Raw genomic sequence first — 21,894 nt, forward strand, 5'->3', positions numbered from 1 at the left:
CTGAAGGTTAGCTGAGGCTCAGTCCCATAAAATAATTAGTCACTTCCTTATCTTAGTAATTTTAAAATAGAACACTTTTTTTCGAAAACAAATAACAAACTTTGATAAACATTTATGATGCCTAAAGCAAAAGCAAGAATGCATCTGAATCAATGCTGATCCTTTCATCCAACTATATTTTCTCACTGTTACAGGTTTTGGTTTTAATGGTTTGTGGAGGTTTGCTGGACCATTCTCCAAGGTATGTACACTTATACAGCAATAATAAGTTTGCCTTTATTATTCATCACCAGTAAAATAAAAAAATGTATATGAAGCAAACACAAAATTATGTAAAAAATTTAAGTGGTGTAATACTGACATGAGATCAAAGTTTATGTAAATGTTTTAATCCCTCTGTATGCACAAGAATAGATGGCTCGTACCTTAGGTAGAATCAGGGAAATCCCACTGTCTCCCTATTTATTTTTGTAATGGATTATAGGAATTCTGCAAGCTGATTACCCCTGTAGTATCATTACTCCAGAAAATGTTTTTGATTTTCAAACCATCAGCATGTATTTTTAGAACTACTACTTTTAAATAATGCACACCTCCAGCTCTGACACTGCAAAGGAAGAGTTTTCACTCCCTCATTTGTTGCAAGTTTCAATAACTACTTGTGCATTCTCATGCACAAGTAATGAGAATTTCTGGGGACAAACATGCTGCTTGCATACACAGTGGGCCCCAGCGATCACTGCACACAGGACTCTGAGATAAGCTATGGGCAAACTGATGGCCGCTATGGTATGAGTACTGTCTGTTTACAAAATAGTTCAACATATACTGTGATGTGTAACTGCAGGTGGAGGATACAATTGTTTCTACTGGGCAGTGGATTATGACAAAAAACAGATCACAAAGCCCTTTCGTAGACAGGAAGGGGTTTACCCGTTGCTGCAAACAGCGTCTTACACCTATAGGATCTTTAAGGCTGAATTTATTTTCTTCCTTTGCCATTATTCTTAATTGTATGCATGAGTATGCCAATTAAACATTACTGAAATCTAAAATGTATGCTGCTGCCAATTAGCTTCTTCCTCATTGTAAGTTGGCCAAAATGATGAATGCATTCATTTACATCACTCTGGTTGTGCAGATTTAAATGACCTCCGTCATAAATCCCCAAAAAAGACAGCAAAATATACCTTGACGTAAACCAGCAAATATTATACTGAGCAGCAAGTCCTGTGCTAATATTTTGGGATTCTGTGGGAGGATTGGTCTTTGTATAACCTTTTGAACACTTGCTTAGTATTGTATAATAAATCCCATAATACACTGCAGTGTATACACAACATAATTGTGATGATGTCGTATGTGCTGCATAGTCAGAGGGTATTTTTTGACTTGATTTGTTTTTTGCATTACTGTAGTTAATTACAGTTATGACATGAACATCCAACAAGTGCTAAGATTGAAACAGAAGCAGTGAAGCATTCTGACTATCATGTGTTGCATGGGAAATATATAAATCTAATATTTACATTATCTTTATTTTTCTTTTGCCAGCAAACACAAATCCCAGATTACGCAGAGCTGATAGTGAAGTTTCTGGATGCTTTGATAGATAAATACTTGCCGGTGATTGATGAAGAAGCCAGTGAGGAATCTTTACTGACGCCTACATCCCCATATCCTCCCGCTGTGCAGAGCCAATTGAGTATTACTGCTAATCTTAACCTTTCCAATTCAATGACTTCCCTTGCTACTTCCCAGCATTCCCCAGGTCAGTCATCTGACTTAATGCCTGTGTGCCTTTTAGATGTGCTATAGTGAGAAAATACAGTACTTTCTAAAATACCAACTCATTTCCAAATATGAATTTGTACCATATTCGTGAGCTAATGTTCTACTGATAATTTCTTTGTACAGTATGTAAAAATGACTGAAATCTGTTTTAACACTTTCACTTGCAAGTAAAAAAATTATGTACAAGCACCAGATACATTTTCAATTACTTTGCCTTCTTCCAGCTGATTTAAGTGTGTTGTTCTGACAACAGATCACGCATCACATAGATATTAGAGATATTTGACATTCAGAAGAGACACAGATTGGCCTTCAGTGATTTCTTCATGCTTGAGAATAGAGTAGAAAGCTAGTAGAGGGACAGAATAGAGAGGAGATGAGCCACAGGGGGAAAAGATGAAGATGAGTGACAGCTGTGGGATATAGTGAAAAGGAGAGCCTGAAAGTTGTGGATGGATAGAGGGGATAGCGTAGGAGGATAGAAATTAAGCCTTCAATATAAGACGAAAATATAAAAGAATAACAATGTCCTCCAATTAATCGAAAATTTAAAGATTGAGGCTTCTGTGATGCATGGGAAATTGTCTGTTATGTTACTTTCAAGCATTTACCTTTATTTTATTTTTTGTTTTGTAAATAAATACAATTATTGTATTAATGCTGTGTTGTAAAGCACAGCATAGCAAAATAAAATATGTGACAAAGTGGTCTGTTATTCATACATGCACCCGCATAGTTTATTTATACTAACCGTTTGAGAATGAGAGGATGACTTTATGTTAGAATCCCAGTTAAATGTAGAGTTTGCAACCAAATCAAATGTGCACATGAACGTAATGGGTACTTGTGTGTCTGGTTGAGTGAGGTGTGATAAAAGTTGAACTGCTGAACTCGTGCTGTGAGTGTTTGAAAGTGTTTTGATGTAAAAGTACGATTTATCTTGCACCCATAGTTAGCAGCATCTACACAGTGTGGCTGATAATGTAATTAATATTTTGTCATCCATTATTTCACTTTAATTTTCCATTCTTTTACTCCATCATTTATGTCATTTCTTTTGTGTTTTTTTTTTTTTCCTCCATCCATTTCTTTGTGTCTGTGAAGCTTCTCTGCCTTGCTCTAAATCAGCAGTTTTCATGCAGCCACTCGCTCATCCAGGTACTTCCTTTCATCCTATATGCACGAGATAATGGTCATGTGCTAATAGCTTTGGCTGCTTGGCATGAATAATCGGCTATTATCTTTAACTTTTAGCAGGGTGCAAGTTGATGGCTTTTGCAAGAATTAATAGAGGCAACCGTATGTATTGCATCTAAATGATAAATACTTAAATACAATTTCATTAGAAATCTTTGGCTACTTTTTAAATGTGCTGTCAATACAACCTGGAATATTTAAATGTCAAAGCGGCACTGTCATGTCGAACTTACCTTTCCCCAATCGATTCCTCTTCTCTCCCCCTGTCAGGATCTGTTGTTCATTTCTTCCTGTCTGCTCTAGTTTTCTTTAAAAACATAAGACAAAGTAGGGACTATTTTGTGTTATGTAGATTTCCTAACTTAACCTGCTATGACCAGCGGAGGAGCAAAGTTTGCTTCATTTCTGTAGTCAGAGCGATTTCTCACAATTCTCACCTTTCCTCCATGATCTCGCGATGCCTCCTTTCACTATTCCTGAACGTCCTGTCATTTTAGACAGAATGCCAGCAAAACTACCGAACTTCGTCCTAACAGAATGAGAACAGTTTCTCCATTCATGTCAAGACGCAGTTCGGATCGGAATTTCATTTGAATGAATGAAATTCTGGTTCGTGCAGCACAGCATCTTGCAGCCACTTAGTAGATAACTGCCTAATTCCCACGATATTAGGGAGCTATTTACCAAAAGGCTGAAAGACCTAAATGATTTAGTATTAGTAAATTCTGCCCCTACTCGTTATATTGCGAGTAGGGAGCATGTCTGTGGCTGCTCACTGTTGTAAAACAAAAAAAGCAACAACAAAAAAGCCCCTAGTGTCCACCTGTGCCTATTGTCCTCCCCACCCATGGTGAGAATTGTGGGAAATCGCTCTGACCAGGAAATGAAGCACACTTTGCTCCTCCGCTGGTCATAGCTGGTGAGACGTAGGCAACCTCCATAAAACAAAGTAGTCCCTACTTTGTCTTATGTTTTAAAGAAAACTAGAGCATACAGGAAGAAATGAAGAACAGATCCTGACAGAAAGAGAGAAGAGGAATCGATTAAAGAAAGGTAAGTTCAGCATGACTAAGCCGCTTTAAGCACTATATTTCGGTGTGTGCGGTTTTATTCTTTTTTGTTTGTTTTTTAATTAGGAGCAAGGGAAAACTGTATTCATAGAGTACCATATAAAATTCTCTGGGCCCGCTTCAACATTTATTGGCACCAGGATTTTTTCTAAGCCTCTCCACAGCAAACAAATGATCAATCAGTCAGTAAAAAGAAATCTATACATTTGTATATATTTTTTTTATGTTTATTTTTCATGGAATTTTTTCTGTTTCATATGTTAGACTGTGAGCAATATTATAAATAGAATGTGTAATATACAATTGTGGGGTAAAGTTTTAAAAGCAAAGCCGTTACCACAAAGTCTAATGGAATGTTCCTTTTTAAGACCTTTGCCTTGTTATTCTATATAAAATAACAGTTTTTATTTCCATTGATAGCTTAGATATTATCATTAATTGTTAACGAGAAAGAACTATTCTGTTCTTAGCAATGATTTTCTTTGTATTACACGAACACTTTAATAATAAGCACCTCTCTGTTTTCTTGTTACTTATTCATAATCTTTTCCAGTTTAGGACCTTATAACAGTATGACAACATGATTTTAAGCAAGATTTCCCTCTCCATTGCTGGGAGTGCTCAGATTGGAATTTTGGTTTATATAGTCTCCACTGATATGTCAACTACAGTTGCTTTTCATTTGTAATCTTGTGAAGGGTATGATGCAATGTGGCATCTTGCATTTATTGTATTAAGTGTGCTATATAAGATATTTTATAAAAGTTAAGATCATTGCATGTGCTTTCAGCATGTTCAGGACTTAATTGTTTTTTTTTATAGTTCATGTCTAAAGATTTAGAGGATTTTGATCAGTGCCAATAGGATTAGATACGACTACCAAAATAACAGGTCAGACTGTAAAGATTGCTTTGCTCTGTCATATTATGTGATTACTTATTAAATTACTGTTCTAAAATACTGAAAGCTATGATGTATAAAAGTGCTCACAGTAGGCAATAAAACCATAAAATAGAAACTAATATAAATTGTTGTTTGGAACACACACAAAATAAATGAGGTTTTTTATTACACTACCTAGAAAACAGGTGTCTAACAACATAGACACATACAACATAAAATCTTGTGCTAGATTATAAAATGTATATCTAAAACTATATCTCTGGATAGAAATCCCAGTGATGGGGGGGATACATCACTCAAACACTCCAAACTAAGCTAACTCAATGCATGAAGCAAGGGGTCATATTTCATGCTTTGAGTTAGTTCTGGTAAAGTGACAGCTTGTTCCCCTTCTCCTAAAAAGTTTAAAGTGGTCTTTCTATACACCTAGGACTGGTGAGCAGCTAGGTTGATGCGCACATACGTTACTGGTTTGTTTTAGATCATGGAATTGTGGAGTGTGTTTGAAGGATTTGAGGGTCTTTTCATCATTACACATTCTATCATAGAATGGAATGCATGGTGCAAATATGTTAAGTGATGTCCATTTCTAGAACAGCACTCCGCGGTAATTACATTGTTTCTCATATTGTTTTGAAGATAGAACGGTTTGGTGCGGTCTGTGTTCAGAAACGCTATCCTACCATGCCCTTGAGAGAAAATGTTAACTGGGAATAACCTACACACCTTAATGGTGTCCTTAACCCCTTAAGGACCAAGCTTCTGCAATAAAAGGGAATCATGACGTGTCACACATGTCATGTGTCCTTAAGGGGTTAAAAGCCTGTTACCACAAGCTATAGTAAGTTGCATCAAAACAATATGTTTTGTGGGATCCTTTGAAGCATTTGATTTTCATCATTTTTATGAGTGACATAAGGAACAAATAAAGACCTGGGTACAGGACGAAACATTGCCATATCCATTAAATCTGCTTGAAGTTATGACATTAAGTGCATGAGATTTTTTCTTTTGATTAGGAACAAATAAGTGAGAGATGAATGGCACATTGGCAAGTAACTGGTCCCCTACTTGAGTGCTCCTCTACTCTTTTCTTTACGCACACCTAACAGTCGGGATTTAGGGATTACCAGGTTGTGTCTAAGGTGTTTAAAAATATCTATATATACCTTAGACTTAGACATTTTTTTTTTTTTTTTTTTTTTAAATACCTTAGGCACACCCGAGTAATTCCTAAATCCTAAACTTTTAGGTGTACCTTGAGAAGCGGGTTGAGGAGCACTGCTCTACTTAATGCAAATCCGCATTACAGAGAACATTACTTTTAAAATGAAAAATACATATTTTGTACCTCGAAATTAATTGACATAAAAAATAGTATTTATTTTGTGAAATTGAAGCATAAGGAAAAAACTACCAAGAAGCATTTTAGTCAACTTGACAAAGCAGATAGTTTATGTGCTGATGATTATAAAATGTTCAAAGATCATCCACTAGTTTTCTGGAACTGCCCTTGCTTTCCTGCCTGGCAAAAGCATTAAATGCTTTTGGCCTTTGTTATTATAGTTTAAATGAAAAAGCTCAGTCTTATTCTGGAATTGTCATAATTCATATTATTTCAACATATTCATTTCAGGAACCCGTCTTGTCCAGGCATCATCAAAGCCACATGCATGCTTGTGCATCTGCAGAGAAATGCTGCATAGGCATTTCTTCCATAGTGCCATGCACACATGGCACTGTATGGGTTGGCTTAGTTGCACTGCTAGTGTGCTTGAGAAATCATGCATACTTATATAGTGCATATATAACCTTTTAAAGAAACACTTTGGGCACCATAACAACGTAAGCATATTGAAGTGTTTAAGCTGCCTGTAGACTGTGGGCACCACATCACTGCTAAGAGGTTTTGTCACTGTTGGGCAGATATGCTAGTCTCCATGCAGCTTAACTTCTAATTGTTGTAAGGTGGAGCTATGCTTCTGCTTAATTCCATAGCAATTCATGCCAGTGATTTTCTGAGCGTGCTTTGCTGGGGCTTTCAGCCGATCACTTCCCCCCTAGGCCTGAAATGGTTTGAAGCTTAGCATAACTCAACTCTGCCATTTTATCATTGAGGACTAGTCTGCAGGCTGCTAAACAGTAATTCTTTTTCGCAGTGATGTCGGACTCTAAGCATCATAACCACTTCAATCCGTTGATGTTGTTATGGTGCCTACAATGTTAATGATTTTTTTTTTGTGGCAGTATTTAAATGTATCACCAATTAAACCCCAGTTTGAAGCACTTCCAATTTTGCAACAAACTAGATCAAGAAGCTATTACCTTAAGGTTGAAACATTATATTATTAAATATTCTGTTTTTTGTATGCATCTAGTTGCTTTTTAAACATCTGTACAGATTCTGATAAAACCACTTCTTCAGGCAGAGAATTACACATCCTTATTATTCTTACTGTAAAAAAAAACAAAAAAACTTTCCTTTGTCTTCGGTTACTTCATCAACTCCACCAGATTGATTACCTTGCTATTTCTAAGCAAAGTACACTGTGCATAGTAGTATCTTATATGCATTTTAAAAGAAAAAAATCAATTTAAATTCTTGATTTATTTTTGAATTTATACATTAAATCTATTTATATTGAACACTGCAATTTTGTGGAACACACAATTATATTATTGACACTTTAGTGTTAAAACCATGCTAGCCCCCCTTGCCTGATCTTAGCCCCTAAATAACTAGAAAACTCACTTTTTTTTTTTTTTTCAGCGCAGTGAGGGTCCGCCGGCACTGGCTCCACCCCCAGTGCCCTTCCTTGGCTGAGATCATCACTAAATTAAGCTATAGTTGTTCTGGTGACTATAGTGTCCCTTTAAATTGGCAATGCACCCTTTTTTTATTTTATTTTTATGTCTGGGGCCAGAGATTCAAATTATAATGTGCTCCAACATGCAAACTTAAATATTCCAAACTGTTTAAACTTGTGATTAAAAAAAAGAGGCTGTGCAAACATCTTAAGAAAATAATGTTTAGTATTAATTACCTTGGATGAAGAAAGTGTGCAAGCTAGAAAAATCAGTGGGAAAATATCACATCTTTTTGCAACTGATAAACATTATGTCAAGGGACAGTATAAAATCCAGTACAGTGCTTGCTAGACATTTGTCATGTATATTTCCCAATGTACACAGTTTAATTCAGGAGTGAGACAATGAGGTGCAAGTAGTCTTGTGCATCTGCATACCTCACCTTTGAAAACAGACTGACCCAGTCTGATACTCATGTGGATTCTCTACAACTGCCCACATAACTAGCTTGTTAACAGCATTCATGGCCGTTAACTCACCCTTTCTCTTTCACTAGCCCCATTTATTTACATTGACTTGTCTTGCATATTGTCACCCAACCACAAACCATGTCACATACCACTTTATAGTCATGTTCACCCTATCCACTAAAGTACATATACAGGGAGTGCAGAATTATTAGGCAAGTTGTATTTTTGAGGATTAATTTTATTATTGAACAACAACCATGTTCTCAATGAACCCTAAAAACTCATTAATATCAAAGCTGAATATTTTTGGAAGTAGTTTTTAGTTTGTTTTTAGTTTTAGCTATTTTAGGGGGATATCTGTGTGTGCAGGTGACTATTACTGTGCATAATTATTAGGCAACTTAACAAAAAACAAATTTATACCCATTTCAATTATTTATTTTTACCAGTGAAACCAATATAACATCTCAACATTCACAAATATACATTTCTGACATTCAAAAACATAACAAAAACAAATCAGTGACCAATATAGCCACCTTTCTTTGCAAGGACACTCAAAAGCCTGCCATCCATGGATTCTGTCAGTATTTTGATCTGTTCACCATCAACATTGCGTGCAGAAGCAACCACAGCCTCCCAGACACTGTTCAGAGAGGTGTACTGTTTTCCCTCCTTGTAAATCTCACATTTGATGATGGACCACAGGTTCTCAATGGGGTTCAGATCAGGTGAACAAGGAGGCCATGTCATTAGATTTTCTTCTTTTATACCCTTTCTTGCCAGCCACGCTGTGGAGTACTTGGACGCGTGTGATGGAGCATTGTCCTGCATGAAAATCATGTTTTTCTTGAAGGATGCAGACTTCTTCCTGTACCACTGCTTGAAGAAGGTGTCTTCCAGAAACTGGCAGTAGGACTGGGAGTTGAGCTTGACTCCATCCTCAACCCGAAAAGGCCCCACAAGCTCATCTTTGATGATACCAGCCCAAACCAGTACTCCACCTCCACCTTGCTGGCGTCTGAGTCGGACTGGAGCTCTCTGCCCTTTACCAATCCAGCCACGGGCCCATCCATCTGGCCCATCAAGACTCACTCTCATTTCATCAGTCCATAAAACCTTAGAAAAATCAGTCTTGAGATATTTCTTGGCCCAGTCTTGACGTTTCAGCTTGTGTGTCTTGTTCAGTGGTGGTCGTCTTTCAGCCTTTCTTACCTTGGCCATGTCTCTGAGTATTGCACACCTTGTGCTTTTGGGCACTCCAGTGATGTTGCAGCTCTGAAATATGGCCAAACTGGTGGCAAGTGGCATCTTGGCAGCTGCACGCTTGACTTTTCTCAGTTCATGGGCAGTTATTTTGCGCCTTGGTTTTTCCACACGCTTCTTGCGACCCTGTTGACTATTTTGAATGAAACGCTTGATTGTTCGATGATCACGCTTCAGAAGCTTTGCTATTTTAAGAGTGCTGCATCCCTCTGCAAGATATCTCACTATTTTTTACTTTTCTGAGCCTGTCAAGTCCTTCTTTTGGCCCATTTTGCCAAAGGAAAGGAATTTGCCTAATAATTATGCACACCTGATATAGGGTGTTGATGTCATTAGACCACACCCCTTCTCATTACAGAGGTGCACATCACCTAATATGCTTAATTGGTAGTAGGCTTTCGAGCCTATACAGCTTGGAGGTAGACAACATGCATAAAGAGGATGATGTGGTCAAAATACTAATTTGCCTAATAATTCTGCACTCCCTGTAGTTACCAACTCATCCACCCAGTCACATACCTATCCATACAAAATTCCAATTGGGGAGACTGCACTTCATTAGGACAATTCCTTAAATCAAAGTAATAGAAAAGTGGATGTTGCGCTGCAAGCACTGGGTTATGCCTTCCCCCCATAATAACAATATCCAAACAAAAGAAAAGGGGTTCAGGCACTCAACTGCTTCGCAAGGCCCATGCTGCAAATGTTTTTTTCTTTGGATACATAGTACCCATAGGCATACTCACTCTCCATGCCAAATCATACCTATTGTTAAACTCTTTTTACATGCACCCACCTACCAGCTCCTTGCACCCAGCAAACCTATATATATATTTGTCATTGGAGGCAAATTCACCTACCCACCATCTATTCATACATAAATTATGCAGCGACTCATTTGAGCAAGTTATATACAGACCCGGATACACACACTGTATTTGTGCACATGCACAAAATACACATAATTCTGCATCATCAGGCTGGTTTAGGATATTGGATATTGGAAATGGGAAGTGCATTGCACCAACATCTGCAGAGTTATGATTAAAGGGACACTATAGTGACCAGAACAACTACAGCTTATTGAATTTGTTCTGGCTTTTTGCTGTAAACACTGTCTTTTCAGAGAAAATGCAGTGTTTACATTACAACCTTGTGATAACTTCACAGGCCACTCCTCGGATGGTTGTTAGAGATCCTTCCTGGGTCATGGCTGCCTAAAATGCATCCAAACATTCAGTGTCTCCTCCCTCTGCATGCAGACACTGAACTTTCCTCATAGAGATTAATTGATTCAATGCATCTCTATGGGGAGATGCTGATTGGCCAGGGCTGTGTTTGAATCATGCTGGCTCTGCCCCATATCTGCCTCTTTGTCAGTCTCAGCCAATCCTAGGGGGAAGCACTGTGATTGGATCAGGTTATCATTTCTGATGATGTCAGCAGACTGCTTATTTTGTATTTGTTTTTGAGGCAAACAGCATGCAGATCTACAGCTTCTGGCTTGAATACAGTAAGATTTTGCTATAATTATGGAGGCATGAGAGGTCCAGGGGGGCAAGATGGTGGTTTTAACACTATATAGGGTCAGGAATACATGTTTGTGTCCTTGACCCTAAAGTGATCCTTTAATCATCATTCCTAGGGACCACATTTCCCTAGCGTTTTCAGAACTATGTATCCTATGAGACCCTTTAACCCCTTAAGGACCAAACTTCTGGAATAAAAGGTAATCATGACATGTCACACATGTCATGTGTCCTTAAGGGGTTAAAGGTGGGGCATATAAAAGGAGCAGATGTATAAAGGCGGGGAGCAAGATGTGGATAGGTAATCTCAATTAAACTACACCCAGGTGTCTGTGACCCTCGAATTATCCTTGCCTCAACAAGGGAGCGTAAATGAGTTTGCATCTGACACAACAAGCAGAAAATGTAATACACAAATAGTTTGCAGTTACAGCCAGAAAAAGAAAGGCTTTAGCCCTGCCCTGGTTTAAGGTGCGAAAAAGCCAGAAAACAGTGAATCTATTCATACTGTATCTTCAAGAAAACTTCCAATATAAAACTGCTTCATGTAATGTAATTTAGGCTAGCATATAATAGAAACATGGAGGTGGAATCCCTCACATTTTGTCTTAAAGCCTTTCTAAAACCACAATTTTTACTTTCCCTTTTTTTTCTTCTATTTGATGAGGGGGAGGGATGGGGGTTTCCACACCAAAAAAATGTATAAATAGATTTAATCAGAATTTATTCATAGTGCTTTATGTGTTTATCATGTGGTTTGTTTTTGTTGGTTAGCTGCTCTCAATCCGTATATTAACCTGTCTCCACCATATATAGTTGAAGATATTGATTTAAAGTCCAGGACCATTATTTTATGTTTTTCTGCCTTATATGTAAAGTGATACTATAAGCACCAAAATAACTTCAACTAGAAGCCGTTTTGGTGTGTAGATCATGCTCCTGCAGTCCCACTGCAAAATTCTCTGCCAATTTTTTTAAGAGTTAAATCATTTTTGTTTCTGTCTATGCAACCCAAGGCACACCTTCCCTGACTGTGACTCACTCAAACTACATTAGAAAGTGTTTTATTTTCAATCAGATCTGACAGCAAAGGGTGTATGCTTTAGAAGTTTTATTTAGTTATAAATCACATGCTGGGAGGTGTGGCTATGGTTGCATAAACATAGTGATTTAACTCCTAAATGGTAGAAAATAGAGCTTTTAGACTGCAGGGATGTGCCCTATATATTAAAACACTCAAGCTAAAGTTGATTTGGTGCTTATATTGTTCCTTTAACAATGTGAAATCATTGTTAAAACCCAAGTGCCCAAGTGCCTTACCTCAAGAATTTTTTAAATAGGCATGCGCCAATGCAGTAGAAGTAAAATAAAAACAGTGGAATTTTATTCAGGAAGCATATTTTATTCAGGAAATACAGTCTAATAAAATATTAAAAGATTTTTAGTCAACTTATTGTTGTCATTAGTTAACTAAGGTCCTAGGTGGAGTTCAGCCTCTATCTGCTCTCTGATGGTTTCTGGGAAAGTCTGTTTTTTTTCTTTTTTATTAAAAGTATTTGTTTCATATTTAAAATGGGACAAAGGCTTGACCAATAACCTACTTTTCTCTTATTTTGGTTTTCATCCCAGGTATTGACAAGGAAAATGTGGAATTGTCTCCCACAACCGGGCACTCAAACAGTGGTAGAACGCGTCACGGTTCAGCAAGCCAAGTGCAAAAGCAGAGAAGTGCTGGCAGCTTCAAACGTCACAGCATTAAAAAGATTGTGTGAATTTTTTTTTATTATCCTTTTTATTTATTTTACAGCTCCTTTTCTAAAACTGACTTACCTAAGCGGGTGGCTCTCCAGTGGCCTCACGCACATTATGATGCTGCACTTAATTTTTTTAACGTTCCCATGCAGTCAGCCATGTTGCCAGAAGATCAACGCTTTGAGAGCATTGCTTGAACTCAACACCATTTGGTTTCCTTGGCTTTTTTTGTTTTTGTTTTTTTTCCTATTTGTGTGAAGGGAACCATGGTCACAAGCAGATCATCAATTTGTGAATTCCGAATGAAAGATTTTGTAGAATTGAGGTGGGCCCTGCCTTTACTGCATTCTGTCTGAACATTAGTGGCGTTTTAATTATTAATTTTGTATTTTTGCCTTGTTTAGTTTGTTTTGGGAGGGGGCGTTCTCTCCATGTTTTTTTATCCTTTATTTCGCTTTTAATAAATGCTAATTCTTTCTAGTGGCTTTAGTGGGAAAATAATCTCCAATTTGAAAATCCCTTTAAAATCTTTTAGCTGTGGATTTTTTTTTACCTTTTGGCTTAAAGACTTACTTTCCAAAGACAATAAAGATATTGGGGTTGTTTATAAGAACAATTCTGGGGCACCGTTGTAAAAGTGGATCAATCAGCAGGAACATTCCATAGTTATTGCCTCACTTTTGCCATCAAATTGTTCTTTGTAAAAACCCTGTTTGATGCCTTTTTCTAATTTTATTTTCATCATGGTACTTATCTAGATACATCTGGATACTGTGTCAGAGAGGGGTCCACAATACTAATTCAATTTCTGGTTTGCTAGAACTGGATAATAAATTAATTAGGTTTGTATTTATAATGTGTAGATTCTAAATGCTTGAGATGCTCAAGAGAGGCATTTAAATGTACATGAATATTGAGGCATTTCATTAATACATATGAGTGAATTCTGTCCTTATGCTGCACTACTTCTAAAAGACAGGATGTTTTGTAGAATTAATTAGTTTGATAAAGGTGTAATACACGCATTTTTTCACCCATATACCTAACTTAGCCAGGTGAAAGTGTGGTGTGTTCATTGGTTGCATCTTAGTAGTAAAAGGGCTTAAACTGATTTCTACTTTTAAGATTTTAACATTGAACTGTCCTGAAACCCAATTTGTATATAAGATGAACTCCTTAGCATAGATAGGGTATATTAATTTAGAAGAAAAGAGAGCACCCCGTGCGCCCCACTGTCAAGATAAATAGCGGTACTGGATGTATTTATTGTGCAATATTACACCAACTGATATTAAGCTCTGTGTGCAGAAGATCAAACGGTACTTTAGAAAAGATGGAAAGCTGCACTTGCTGAAGAAGCTCGATGTAAAATTAAACATAAAAAAACATTGTCTTGATTTTTTATTTTTTTTTCACTTGTGTTCCTCGTGGAAACAGCTTGAACTAAGTCTTCCTTCAGTTCAAACACAATTGTAGTAATTTTGTTAATATTCTAATAAATATAAATTGCTCTTTTCCAAATCAAGGTTGTAAAAATGTTGACCTGAAGAGCTTACTTTTTTGTTGTTTGTTTTTTGTTTTTTTTCCTTTTCTTTCATGTACCAGTCTTAAATGTTAATGTGGATTAAAAATAGAAATACTGCTTAGTTTTTAGAGCTACCATGCAGTCTCATTTGAAAATGTGTTTTATAAAATCAAAAATATTATTATTTGTTAAACATTCAGATTGTTTACCTGGTTATTTAAAAAGATGGTTTAGCCACTGCTCAAATATATTTACTAGGCCTAAAACACATACAAGTTCAGAGTAAATTAGTTTATAAATAGATTCAGCAGTTATAATTTGCTGAACTTGGGAGCATTATATATGCATAATAAATGGATGGCTTGATCCATTCTTGGGTATTCACTGTACACATTTGTGAAACACATATGCTGTTGTAGAAAAGATGGGATTATAAAGCAGGGTTATATTAATTACTCTTGTGCTTAAGAATGGAGGCAAGATTTGCTTTGACTTAATCATTGAATGGGGATTGTCACTGTCCTAAACGTCTTTTAACCTTTTACTATCTTTACCCCAATCACCCATGACATGTTTTTTTATATTATTACATGGAACAAATTCAGGGATCACTGGAGTACAGATTACTGCATTGTTAATAAAAATCCAATTGTATTGACTTTTTTTTTTTTTTTTTTGCACAAAGGGATATTCAGAATAATCTAAACGTGTTATGACCGCAGAAGACTTGTGTTCTGTGCTAGTTTTAAAGGATTATCAGTGAGTCAGTGCTCATTTGCAGCTGTTATGTGCATTCTGTGCCCCACTAGAGAAAAGCAAACCTAAAAGTAGAGTTAAGTAAACATTACATAGGCATTACCTTCTCTTTGGATTTCTTCTTATAGACAAAGATTAAAGTCACTTAGTAAGTCTTGTCCAGATTTTTCTATTCTCAGAGGGGGGAAATCCTTTTTGGCAAATGTGAGCAAAAAGGGAAATGTTATATCTAGGTGCTCATAGTTAGGGCTATGCATTTACTGCTGAAAAAAAATTATTTATATATATATATATATATATATATATATATAATGCTATTATAATAAGGGGATCTTGGTTTAAAAAAAAAAATTAAACGTGAATGGCTTTAGTGTTGAAATGCAAAAAGTAAAATCTTTAATATATATATATATATAATTATACACACAATGTAAGGGAATATAAAAACAATCAATAGATAATAAAACTGTAGTGTAATTTTAAGTGTCTATCAGTAAATCAAACTCCACAGCTAAACAAATATGAGAATGGTACAAATTAGTGTTGGGATTTAAATATAATAGCACATTATAAACTGCATTTAATCATAGAATAAACTGTGGTGATTCACAGCTGTAAATAAATGTCTTATCTTATTTGTTTTATTAAGTGATTTTTGTTTTTAATTTGTTTACAGTCCTGAAGAAAAAACTATGGACAGAAACATATTATGCAAATAGTCTGCCAAAATCCAATGTACTTTTGTTTAGTTATGTGTTTGCAAATAACACGACAGAAGATACTGAGGACATCCATAAACAAATTTTTGTTACTTGGATACAATAACTGACATATATACTTAACACTTACAACCCATAATAAACAACAAGAGCAACATAGAGGACATTAACCTGCACATCAGATAAATATATACATATACATTTCCTACAAACCTTATTTCACAGGTCTAAGTTGCAGGTATCATGATAACGTTGTACAGAATAAATGTTGTGATGTAGAATATAATTTTAATTTTTATGTTTTAATTAGACCTTACCTCTGTGCTATTTGGCATAGTGTTAAGGAATATAGTGTCAGTGCTTCCCTCACAGCTGCATTGCTATTAAGTGATTTGTCTGCATCTCACAATCCCTTGCTTATAACCATCACATTCATTTATTTTCAACATCTATGAGGAAGTAAACGTCCGAAATGTATAAATGTTAATACATAGATCACTGCAGACTAATGCATGGATTACATTTTTACCTGCCTAAAAGTAACATTGTCAGCTGTAATTTTTGTATTTTTGGTTGCCTGTCTTCTTTAGATTAGACATTTAAAGTTTCACATTCTACATGCTAAATTATCTTTATGCAATTAGTACACTTCAGTACTCTTACTTTGTGAGAACAGGTTTCAGAGTTGTAGCATACTGGATATTACCAATCCCAAACTTTTACGTCCCTAAGAGTGCTTATCTTCCTTGGCCCTGGTCTTTACTATGCAGCTGTTTAAGTGAATGATTCACATTTTTTGTTTAAGAGCATTTGTAAATCACCACGTGCTAAACAGGGAATTTTGTTAGTTACATTTTATTTTTAATAGCCTTTATTTAAGCTTTTCCTATATCTATAATCAATCATCTGGATTTAGGAGACAGAACTAGTAGGTCATCTATTTATATATCATGACTGGTTACAGATAATGGCATGTGAAAAGAGGGCATTGAGGTTTTTAGAAACGTAACTAATAATCCTACCATGCTGTCTGTATGTTTCTTTAATTTTTTTTTTTTTATTTCCAATGTCAGTCTTTATGATTACTATACATTTTATATAGTGTTTAGTTTTTTTTTTGTTTTGTTTTTTTATAGCTAATATATCACATGCTTTCCTATTTATTTTTGTTCTGTATAGTAGATCAATGTGTCTCATTTCTTTCCTTTAGTTTTAATTTTCAATTTTTGAGAGGAGTAGGTGCTTACTAAAGTTATAAAGCTAGTTAAAATATATGGGCCATCTTAGCCTCTTGCGTCACAATTATTTATTTATTAATTCTTATTGCTGTTGTCCTGTGCTGCAAATATCTTTTTTTTTTTTTTTTTTTTAAAGCAGTGCAAAAGGTACATCCAGAGCTGAGATTACTCCCAACGTCTGCTAGTTCCCATGAAACCTTGCCAGCTGGCTACAAAATATTCTCTAGTGTGTAGATTTAAATATATTTGTGTGTTCCTCTATCTCAATATCTGTAAAATTTCAACTGCCTTTAGATTTTTTTTTCCTGTTTAGATTTGGGTTATTTATCTTCTGTAAAACTATGGAGTTGGCAAATCCTTAGTTTGGATATATAATTTGTCCTACATTCTAAGTTTAGCCAATAGCTTTGATACACTGTTTGCAAATTGCCCAGTTAAAGTTGAGGACTTTTTCAGACTAAAATATATCTAATTTGGAACTACATTGACTTTGATGTGCATATTGATGTTCAGACATGTGGGCTCATAGAAAATCACACACACACACTGTCCTCTATTCTTATTAACATGTTTGCGTGTAAGGCTTTTATGCTTTATTCTTTATCCTTTTCTAAGCATGTCTTACCCAATGTTATGCAACAGACTTTACCACAAAAAGTCACTTTTAAGTGTTAGCCACATTATTTTTTTTAATGCAGTACATTCATCTGTAAATATTTTTTGTGTAAAATTTGACAGAAAAGTATATTTACTACACTGTAAATACATGTGACAATATATTGTATTATTTTGCTTTTTTGTAAAGCAGTTAGTTGCTGTACATGTATAACATACAGAATTTGATTATTATAGTGTTAGTTATTGTTAACTTCTCTCCTCCCTGCTGTTGAGTATGTCATATAAATAAGAAAATAACCTGATGCCGTGTACTAAAAACTCACACTGTGTATAATATATCATGATTTCCTTTCAGGCCATACAATTAAAAATGTTCCTTTATTCACTGTCCTGTTAATATTGTAAGCAAGTGTATGCCAGCAGGAATAAAACTGCCACAGCCAGCCAATCTGGTATTGAGATACAATTAGCAGATATGGTTTATCAGAACTGGTCTTTACCCAATGTTCCCTCATGTATGTATCCCTTTTTTGAAGTAAACTGTACATTCAACCTGCAACTGTTTTTGTGATTGAATTATTATTTTAATTATTTTATAATGTGTTTACATATGTAACATTAATTTTATGCGTTTAAGAAAAAAATTGACATTACTCTTATCCCGCACCCCGGAAAATAAAGTGTGCAAAGGTAAATGGTTCACTGCATAATTAAAGGTATTTTCCCAGTGAGCAAGTTAGAAATCCTCTGATAACATCAGTTTGTGCAGCCAGTGTTCATTCCTGAATCCATGCTCATTTGTGTATTAGAACAGTCTCTATTACTGGAACATTATCTGGAGTAACATCTGTGATATGTTACAAAGATGGATGTTAGCAGAATCAAGAGAAAATATTTGCGAGATACTTTCTTACTGTTAAAACCAAATCCTAACCTACTTGTTCTTTTCAACTAGCTTCTTCAGGCATATGTTACGACTGGCACAAAAAATGGTTTCCCAAATCTAGACGTTAAATGGATCTTTATAACGTTATCCTATGATTAGAGTTGTACAGTGATCATTTACAGACATTGTATAGTTTAAACAGACTACTGAAACAAGTAATGAAGCAACATAAAAAGAGGGGGGTGAAATTTAGCCGTACCTACATCCATAATTTCTACTGATGTATATAGTAAGCCAAAACTGTTGAGTTGTTTTGAAGCAAGGTTTGGGGCATCCATTTTTAAGTTACATATTTTACAATCTAGAGTAAATGGGTAGAATTATACAGATATATTATTTAGGTGCTCGGTTTTATGTATTCTAAAGATAAAGCATTAAAATATACACACACAAAAAGACTTACTTTATTTTTGTCTGCATCTTTTTGAACCAGGAAGCGCTTCAAACACTCGGAAGGTTTTCACTCTATTCATTGTAGTCTCACTGAAGATATAAGAATGGCCCAAAATATCAATAGCTTGCCTGTCAGTAAGTCCTTAGACAGGTCTCAAACATGGTCTAGGAATGACAGAAAGAAGCGAGGCCTGCATACTTGAGCACGGGGAACATTTTTAATTTCGTCTGAATGCATTTGGATGAGAAAAAAAAATTGGTTTTGTCTGAATTGAAATACGTCCATTACTGTTTTCGTATGAAATTGTGACATTATTTGTGTTTCGGATAGCCCATTTAGTAATTTTTACGGTTAGGAATTTAATTCTGGGAATGAAATTCTGATCCGGGCTGCAGCTGCTTAGTAGATAGCTCTCTAAATCCCAACAGTATTGGGGAGCAATCTACTAAAAAGCTGAAAGACCAAAATTGGTCTTTCAGACGATTTTACAAAGTAAAAACTACTTGATATTAGTAAATAATATTAGTAAACCAAATTTAATAAAGCACAACCCAATTTTTTTAATACCGTATATACTCAAGTATAAGCCGAGCTTTTCAGCACATTTTTTGTGCTGAAAAACCCCAACTCGGCTTATACTCGAGTCATAGTCTGTATTATGGCAATTTGCTTTGCCATAATACAGACTGGGGGGAGAGGGGGGCTGGCAGAGCTGTACTTACCTTTCCTGCAGCTCCTGTCAGCTCTCTCCTCCTCCGCGCCGTCCGTTCAGCACCTCGGTCAGCTCCCAGTGTAAGTCTCGCGAGAGCCGCGGCTCTCGCGAGACTTACACTGGGAGCTGCACAGACCGCGCGGAGGAGGAGAGAGCTGACAGGAGCTGCAGGAAAGGTAAGTACAGCTCTGCCAGCCCCCCTCTCCCCCACACTGAACTACCAATGCCACTAGACCACCAGGGAAGGAGCCCCCCTCCCTGCTATGTATCAAGCAGGGAGGGGGGACGAAAAAAATATGTAATTAAAAAAAATAATAATAATAATTAAATAATAATACAAAAAAAATAATAATATAAAAAAAAAATGAATAATATATTAAATGCCCACCCCCACCAACACATACACAAACACACACTGCATCACACACACTGCATCACACACACTCACACTTCATTCATATACACACACTGCACTCACACACACACTGCACTCACACACACTGCACTCACACACACTGCACTCACACACACTGCATTCATACACACACTGCACTCACACACACTCACACTTCATTCATATACACACACTGCACTCATACACACACACACTGGAAATAAATATTCAATTAATATATACGCACACACACTGCACTCATACACATACACACACACACACTGCACTCATACACATACACACACACACACTGCACTCATACACATACACACACACACACTGCACTCATACACATACACACACACACACACACACACACACTGCACTCATACACGCACTGCACTCATACGCACACACTGCATTCATTATATACACACACTGTAAATAAATATTCAATTAATATAATTTTTTTAGGATCTAATTTTATTTAGAAATTTACCAGTAGCTGCTGCATTTCCCACCCTAGTCTTATACTCGAGTCAATACGTTTTCCCAGTTTTTTGGGGTAAAATTAGGGGCCTCTGCTTATATTCGAGTCGGCTTATACTCGAGTATATACGGTAATTAATATCCCACACCTGTGCCACACAACTAAACTTAGGATCCTCAACCGCCTGCCTTGGAGGGGGGTTGGGGGGTGGGGAGAGGAGAGAAAATAGATTTCTTCCCTTTATTAATTACCGCATTTTTCCTTGTATAAGACTACCCCTATTTTTTTAGCCCAAAATTAAACATTTAATAGAACAACTTTGATATTGAAGAAATAGTCTAATTGAGCCTTGAACTACATACACAATGAAACAGAAATGCCATAACTCTGCGTCACCATTCCAAAACGAGGCTTGGACCGTGGCAACACTCCACAACTTTATTATCCCCCTATTAAGAGGGTATATAAACACGTTCTGGCAAACAGAAGGACACTTGGATTTTTACCCTGCTAATGAAGCCACTTGAGGTGGTGAGATGTGTTCTGGGACTATGCATATGGACATTGCTCCTTTTTTATTTATTTTAAAATGTAATTGATAAATTCAACTTTATTTTACCTTGTGTTTGTGGTTGAGATTGGATGTCTCAAATTTGGAGTAGATAGTATAGCTAGAGATACCACTCTACTGGAGATAACAGGGCTCCCACACAAAAAAAAAACAAAATACAAAATGAGACTAAGTATTAGATATAAACTAATGGGTATCCAGGAGTAGTAAATAATATATACCTTTAAGAGTAAGAGCAGTATTCCATAAATGGGTGAAATAAAATATATATAAAACAGATTCTAACTTAATAAAACTTAGTAAAACTGAATACAATTCTATTAGAATGCCAATTTATAAAAGTCCCAATGTTTTCAATAGTTGTAGTCTCTGTTTGATACAAGTATCAAAATATGTTGATACAGTTTATGCAATGTTGGCTATTATTAGTTAGCTCCAGCTATTGGACCAGCTGGGGTTTATCTACTGAACGAGCTATTTGTATATAGTACAAGAACAGGGATATACTAGAAAAGCTACAATTTCTGGGGAAATTGTGTGAAGTGTTCTTGCCTCCACCAGTAGTCTACAACTGGAGTGGGCGGAGTAACTGTTATTATTTATTTATATAGCACATTTAATTGCAACGTTGTTGCCCAAAGTGCTTCACAGTTACATTAAAACATACAGTTATAAAAACATTAGCAGGTGCAAAAGGCCCTGTCTATGACATCACTTGATGCTGCAGCCTGGCACAGGTCAG

At 36.1% G+C, this 21,894-nt stretch overlaps 1 protein-coding gene across 4 annotated transcripts in view; it reads left to right on the top strand.

Moving 5' to 3' along the window:
- Positions 1-13,206, top strand: part of NF1 (neurofibromin 1) — a 255,663-nt gene extending 242,457 nt beyond the window's left edge. For 2 of the 4 annotated variants that reach the window (XM_063457447.1, XM_063457448.1), the window contains exons 55-58: positions 195-241; positions 1,555-1,771; positions 2,899-2,952; positions 12,667-13,206. In XM_063457447.1, the coding sequence (XP_063313517.1) occupies positions 195-241; positions 1,555-1,771; positions 2,899-2,952; positions 12,667-12,809 (461 nt within the window). In that variant the 3' untranslated portion in view covers positions 12,810-13,206. The remainder of the gene's footprint in view (positions 1-194; positions 242-1,554; positions 1,772-2,898; positions 2,953-12,666) is intronic. The other 2 variants (XM_063457449.1, XM_063457450.1) reach the window with 1 other exon arrangement.
- The last annotated feature ends 8,688 nt before the right edge of the window (positions 13,207-21,894 follow it).

The sequence above is a fragment of the Pelobates fuscus genome, chromosome 1 (genome assembly GCF_036172605.1).
Source record: "Pelobates fuscus isolate aPelFus1 chromosome 1, aPelFus1.pri, whole genome shotgun sequence".
Classification (NCBI taxonomy): Eukaryota; Metazoa; Chordata; class Amphibia; order Anura; family Pelobatidae; genus Pelobates; species Pelobates fuscus.